General features: G+C 42.3%; 1 protein-coding gene across 1 annotated transcript; it reads right to left on the bottom strand. All coding sequences in view use genetic code 11, as the record gives it.

Annotated features, from left to right (window-relative positions):
- Nucleotides 1-629: 629 nt before the first annotated feature.
- Nucleotides 630-6,517, bottom strand: EGR_02537 (Protein kinase C iota type; the record flags this gene model as incomplete). Its single annotated transcript, XM_024491786.1, has 11 exons — nt 630-717; nt 1,149-1,354; nt 1,616-1,656; nt 1,994-2,119; nt 2,601-2,688; nt 3,179-3,382; nt 4,645-4,707; nt 4,881-5,126; nt 5,600-5,646; nt 5,915-6,104; nt 6,434-6,517. The coding sequence occupies 11 exons, from the start codon at nt 6,515-6,517 to the stop codon at nt 630-632; spliced, it is 1,383 nt and encodes a 460-aa protein (XP_024353937.1).
- Between the last annotated feature and the right edge of the window lie 836 nt (nt 6,518-7,353).

Genomic DNA, 7,353 nt, shown 5'->3' with positions numbered 1-7,353 from the left:
GGAGCGACGCACATTATTACCATATCCCACATCACCGTCTTTAACGCCTTCCATTAATTCAGTCATCTTAATATTTCACCTCTTGATGACTGACTAAAATTGTTGGCACAGACGTTCAAAATAATTCATAAATGCAACAAGTGGTCTCTGGGGTTTCTTCTAGACCTAAAAAGATGATTCGACGCGCACCCCTTTTCTGGTGTGCAACGTCTTGCTGCGGGCGAGGGGAATAAATGTAGGCCTCAGTAACTAGGGGGGAAATCCCACTCCTTCCCATGGAAAATGAGAAAAAATGTGAATCGGTGTTGATTTAGGTCTAATAAGATGTTAATAAAAAAACAGCGTAGATTTGTCCAGCTAGTCTTGTCAGGAGCAGATTTGCAATAAAATTATAGGGTTTGGATGAGGCGGCTCAACATGTGACCGCGCAAATCACTTCGGAGAGAAAAAGAACACATGATAGGGCGTTAGTGGTAGTGCTTAGGACGGGTGCCTTGTCTGCTTACAACCAATGGTGGTAGCGAGAGTCGCAGCAGTGTAATGCGAAAGTGGAGTGGGGAGAGTGGGAGAAGGGGATTGATATGTGACTGAGTGGAGGTCAGGGAGAAGGAGGGGGGAGAATTGCTAATTCAAACTGTCTCCGCGGTCTTGATTAGCAAAGGATTGAGGTACTCAAAACCATCAAACTCTGATTGGTCGATTGCTCGGATAACTTCGCTGCAAAACAAACGTTGATGTTGGGAAAGTTTAATCTTACGAAATAAGTAGACCTAATTCCATCATTTACTTGGCTTAAGCAAAATAGCTGACAATGGAACTTTTCCAACTCCTACAATTGACGGTAATCGTAGATTTCATAAACTAATTTAACCTTAGTCGGGTGGAGACAGTTAGCGTCTCATTGAACGAAAATTTGCAAAAGAAGGGCAAGTCAAAGAGTAAAATCAGAATTCAGCGCTATACGGGCACCGACCCAAAGAAATTGCAACACCTGCTCATGTTGTTAGGACATTAGATCATTACTGCAACCCCGCAGAGCAAGGATTAATTTAGAATGTATGAGCACCTCCTACAAGAGTACTTAATACCATACTAGTACCAAAAAGGAGCTTAGGTCCTAGGAAAAAGGGTAAACGAGAGAGACTAACGGATCGTCGGGGGTGAAGCAGACTTTCTCATTGGTGAAGGTGGGATCGAAATGGATGAGGTTGTAATCATCCGTCTCCTCCGGTCGGTAGGGAGGTTGCACGCGCTTCTGCTCGAGCGCCACCCAGTCAATGGAGGCAAAGAAAGGCTGATTCTGGATATCCGCAAAGTTAGAATTTGGCGCACAGCCCAGGCGCTCTGTGGGATCCTACAATCATACCACATTCGCAACCAAATCTTCCCTCATGGACTTAGTACAGGCTTCGTAAAAAGTATTGGCCCTTCTGCTATCAATTAAAGAGGTAGCCACATAAATCAGACGTTAAGACGGTCAGTGCTTAAGAAAATGCTTGCTAACGTACATCACCTAACATAAATCTAATCCAATGCATTAAATTTAGGCACTTGTGTCGGCTTCAGATCAACTTGCCTTATTGAGGAACCGCTGAAGTATATTGCTGGCTTTCACTGAAATAGATCGGGGATATCGAATGGGCTTGGTGAGGATAACTGAAGGAGAAAAAAGCACTAACAGTGCACAGAGTATATGAGACTATTCAGTAGATTGCACTTTACAAAAACACGGTCGTCTCTGCCCTTAATTAGCCCAAATTCAGAAAAACAAGCTCAACATAACACATCAGCATTGAGAACAGACTCCTTAAAATATTGACAAATTTAAAAGCGTTGTATCCATATTTTATCAAATTTTCAATCAAGCAATGTTAAGATCAATTAAATAGTGGACCTTTAAGTACAAAGGGATGTGACGTGGTGAGGGAAATATCAAGTAAAGATATTTATCGTGAGGTGTTTGATGAAAATAGATTAAAGTGGTGAGCAATACCTTGAAAGAGGTATTCCTCGGTGTTTTGATCGGGGTTGTTGGAAGATCCGATACCCTCCCATGGAGATCGCCCGGAGACCATCTCAAACATCAGTACGCCCAGAGCCCACCAGTCCACACTGAAACCTGCAAAGCATGGTGATCCACACTACACCGTGGAGTAAAATCTTGTTCAAGTGAAAAAACACGTTGTAGAGTCGATTATGAAAGGTAGGTAATACTAATCGCTTTAATTAGGCCACCGGTAAGCAATAAACTTAGAGAAAATCATGCGGATGAATTAAGTGAATAATGACAACGGGACCTTAAACTGTTCCTCGCCCGTAGATTAGAACATGCTTTCAAGTAGGTAACGGTGAGCATTGGAAGCCCTATCAAGACATCGTTGTATTATTTGAAGCACGTTATTGAATGAGGAAGCCCCTCTTGAAGTTGACTTAAACATTGCAATAAAGTCGAGTGGTGGGAAGGGTACATGAGGGAGGGAGGAAGAAATTGGGCGCAATCACTCAATGATGGTATATGGCACAATCGCCGTCCATAAGTCGCGTCTGTTTCAGTGGGAGTCAAAAAGGTAAACACAGGCACATATGCAAAATTTACGTACTGTATCTTTCGTTGCGAAGAATCTCAGGCGCGATATAATTCGGAGTGCCACAGAAGGTGGAAGTGAGGTTCGTCTCAGAGATGCCCTCCTGTTTAGGGTCGAAGCGTCGGCATTAGTCGCTTAGATTAGGTAAATTAAGGAGCAACCTCAGCTGTATGGCAGTTGGATGAAATTGACTGTCAGCAAATCGGCTTAGCCACTTTTATAAAATGGGAAGAAGAGGAATTTGGTTTGAAAAACAGTTAAGTTTCCTAATGTTGCTGGTGAATATTCATCAAAAAGCACATTTAGGATTCTGAACAAGCAATTGCAAAATAAATACGGTTAAACTGTAGAGTTAGACAAACCAGATGAATCGCTCATTTGGGAAAGTAGAATGGAAGCAAGGACAACCATGATGCAAAAGCATTGGCGCCTAAGCTATAGAAAGGATGGATTATAGTGTGCAACTTCACTCGCAATTATGTTGCTTGACCATCACAGGAACTGAATGTTTGCCCAATTCAAAATAATGCATTGGGAATGTCCGGTGTCATTAGTATAAATAAAATTTACCGCACACTATGAATGAAGCTGACCTTACACATGCCATAATCGGTGAGTTTGATGTGGCCTTCGAGATCCATGAGGACGTTGTCCAACTTTAGATCGCGGTAGACAATTTGACGCTCGTGGAGGAAGTTCATAGCAATGCAGATCTCAGCAGCGTAGAACTTTGCGTGGTCTTCGTGCAGGCGACATTGGCGTTGCATGTGGTACATCAGATCCCCCCCGTTGATGAACTCGATCACGAAAAAGAGCCTGGTTGCACATATGATTAATGTGAAATCAGCCTCTTTGCGCTACATTTCATTTATCTGGTAGGATAATTGCATGTTAAACACTTATTGCTGGCAGCACCTCAAGTCGAAACTAATCTGATTGACCTGAATAAAATAATTGAATTTATTCAGTAGCTTACGCGCAAAATCAAGACATTGCATGAAAGAGCTCAGTAAATAATATACTACTCGACGAATGACACAACAACCTGCAAACTGCCACTTATCACGCTTGCACCCGGTGTGAAAGGTGTTTACTGAAACAACTTAATGAGAAAACGTTGTAATGTGATGTATGAAGCATGCCTTCTTAATACCACTTTCAAAATTTTTAATTTAGTGAACATTAACAAGCACAGAAGAGGCGACCGATTTGGGGTTGCCCCAGCATTGCCAACACGCACTCTCATCGTAGCGCATTTTAAGGCCCAAGATGGTAAGCTGTATTCACCCGCACAGTAGTGCTGGACGTGCAGGTCAGATGTGGAACATCATACAAACTTTGCTGCTGTTCGTGGCTTGCAATCATGGTCGAAGTTGGCACTATCGAGCCAGTCGCCGGGACCGACAATCACAAAGCAAACTCCTAACACCACCAATAACAACCAACGCGACAGAACGGCATTTATTTAAAAAGTATATCTAACTACACAAGCCTTATTGTCGTCTCTCCTATTTGGGTGTCGCGCTAATAGAGTTATGCTCATATTCCCCTCGGATAGTAGTCTCCAAATCGTTGTCTACTGTTTATCCCAAACCTGCTTCCAAACAGGTACCTTAAGATACCTCTAGGAATAACTGGTGCTACAGCCAATTCCAACCTGGATCGGGAAGAGTGAGTGCACAATTAGTGTTCTCATGCAGTAATGTAGGTGTCAAAGCACGCACCAGAGCACACGCACACTCATGCGAAAGTCATCGTGACTAGCGCAGATTCAGTGGCACGCGCACCCATGCAACGAGAGAAATTGGCTATTACTATGGTTGCATCGCACGCACCACAGTGTGCTCACCGAGAGCAGACCAGGAGTACCGTGGAACAACAAGATGAACGCAATGAACTTTTAGACAGTGGCCCACGCAAAAAGCTGCCTCCGAACCTGCTTAGAAAAGCGTTTCATAAGCTAACACCGCTGCGCTTAATCGCAATGGAAGTACCGCTCGAAACTTAACCAAAATCAAACTTGCCGGCTAGGAGTTTGGAAACAGGAATGAAGGCCCACCAAGAAAGGATGATTACTAGCAATTTCGAAGACATGCTTCTCGGTTTGAACCCAATCAATATCCTAAAGGAGAAATAGGCACGGATTATAAAAATGTAAAAACAGAAAGGCATCAGCAGGAAACATCTCCAAACAGAACTCCAAGGACAATATTAGAGATGAAAAATCACCGATAATTTGAGGCTGGGGTACTATAGTAAGGTTATAGCAAGGGAAAGAGGGGATAGAGATCTCACCTCCTCGTCAGTGATAATCTCCTTTTTGATGACCTTCATCGCGTAGATCTTGGAGGTGGGTTTGTACTCTACCTGGAAGACCTTTGCGTAGCTGCCACGACCGATTACGCGGAGGAGTTTGAAATGTTCTAAGCCTACTTGCTCAGACTTGACGGGGATTTGCGGAATCACTACACCGTCTCCCTCCACCTTGGCCAGCTGCTTGTTCTTGTGCTCTGAAGCGCCGCCACGGCCCATTTCACGACCCTCCATTATAAAAAAATGAAAAGAGTAAACAGAATAGTCGCTAATAAGCATTCTTTGGCTGCTTTAAAATTCACACTGGCTAAAGCTCATATAGTTCTGGGTCTGGTATGCACAGCTAACTCACCACCTTCAATATTGCAGATAGAAGGTTAAGAATGGTTCTCAAATACAAATTATTTCGTCATCTTAAGTAGCCTAGCTGGAATAATTTAGGCAGATTTCGATGAATAATTCCAATACAGTAGGGGATCTAAGAGGGTGAGTGGATGGTTCCATAACAAGATTATTCGGTAAGTAACTTAATTAAGGGACTTCTCAAATAACTAAAATATATTTCAAGCAGAGATTTGTATTCTCAAAGTCAATGCAACCCCACTGACGTAAATACTTGCCCCCACATGTTTTTATAACCTCAAGAAGAACTATTCATTGGAGAAGGTAATAGCATAAAAAAATATGCGCTCAAGACTCACTGATGACACAAAAGCGTTGTTTTGAATTCCATCAGATACAAGCATTTCTGAAAATAGGAAGAGGTTATAGAGTACAGATACTGTACTGGGAGCAGGAAATCAATGATGTTCAGGATATGAGTATATTGAGAGTAGCTGCGACTAAAAATAAGCAAGCTGCAAAAAAGGTCTTAGATGTAGCCTACAATCAACTACTCTTATTTTAGATTTTCCCTTAGCTTGTTTAGGTACCAAACGGAAATGTTGAGTAAGACCATTGGAATGAGCTGGCTACTTTATATCGAAACCTCGCACTATTCAGTGAGGTCAACTTACCCTCAGTCCCAGCACTACTGACAGTGACAGGACGCTGCCGCACAACCTCGTGAGTGGGTGGGACCTCGCCGCAGTAAAAGTCGACGGAGGGAGCGCAGCGCTTGTGGATAAGTAGTTTGCAGGCATTGCACTTATAACCCTGCTGTCCCAGCCCCCATATTCTGTCACCGCAGTAGGCGCACAATGCATTCTATCCGCAACAATACAATATCATTAACTATCTTCATCAGCCCAAAAAAAGGGAGACATCCACATGCAACTCGTAAATAATTGAATCCAGGAAACAGGTAAAGTTGACGGTCAGTAGTAATCCCGCTGACTCGTAAAAATATACAACAATCGATTAGGAATCAGCATCAATAGACAAGCGTGAGAGTCACAAAATCTCAAAAAATTAATCAAGAATCCTTTTTCAAAGCCTGTTAAGGTGCTAATGATTCCCAAAGACATGAAAATCGGACCCATGATTAGATAATGCGATAAAAATATCCAAAGTAAAAGCTTTGGAGGAAAACGCACTTTGTTAAAACGTCGAGCGAGAAAATTATGACCCTTCAGATAATAAAACTTCTTGTTCCAACGTTTGGCACCGCGGCGATACATTTTGACTATATTTGAGAAATTAAACGGAAAAATTGGGGAAGACAGGACAAAATTTGCTGATTTGGCAGGAAAAAACTTTAAAATAGGCCTTTTTAAAAAGACTCACAATCCTCCCCGGGACACAGCATTCCTGGATCTGACGGTGCTCCGTTGAACACTAAATTGTTGAAAAATGACACAATGCAAACATACCAACAATACTAAGCAGCACCAGATCTTAACAAACGCTTTATGAGAATACCCGGCAACGTAGTGCTAGGAGGAGAAGTCTCAAAACTACACCTCACTTCCTTCTACATTAATTCTAACAAATGCGATACCAGGAGTGCATACTGCAAATTAAAGAACTAAACTGTTTTGGTTTGAAAAATGAGTAGTTGTGAAGAAAATACAGCACTAACACATTACAGGCAACGCATCGACATAGCAATACGCATTACTTCAACAAATTACCATGAATAGCAATGAAGGGTTCCTTGTTAATTTGATAAAGTCTAATTGCTTCCTTAAGTTCTGCATCACTAGTTAGCATACAGGGATCCCCTTCATCATCGATCCATTTCATTGTAAGCACTGCTTCTGCTGTGAGGTGATATAATCCCTGAACAGCAGACAGAAGTTGCTGAAATTCAAAGCTGGGCTCCAATTCAGTGATTGTGATGGTACTGATAAACGAACTTGTATAGTTAAGGAAACAAACCCATTATGGATAAATTTAAGCTTCATCGTATTACAAATAACCAGTGCGGACTCGAACCCAATAGTCCAGCCGAGGAAGAGCTCAACCCAGAGAAAGACAAACCTGCGAAGGTACTCGTTTTACCGCCGACAACAAA

Source organism: Echinococcus granulosus (genome assembly GCF_000524195.1).
Source record: "Echinococcus granulosus chromosome Unknown EG_S00011, whole genome shotgun sequence".
NCBI classification, from domain to species: Eukaryota; Metazoa; Platyhelminthes; class Cestoda; order Cyclophyllidea; family Taeniidae; genus Echinococcus; species Echinococcus granulosus.
The sequence above is the reverse complement of the archived record's forward strand: the minus strand, read 5'-3'. Positions and strand labels throughout refer to the sequence as shown.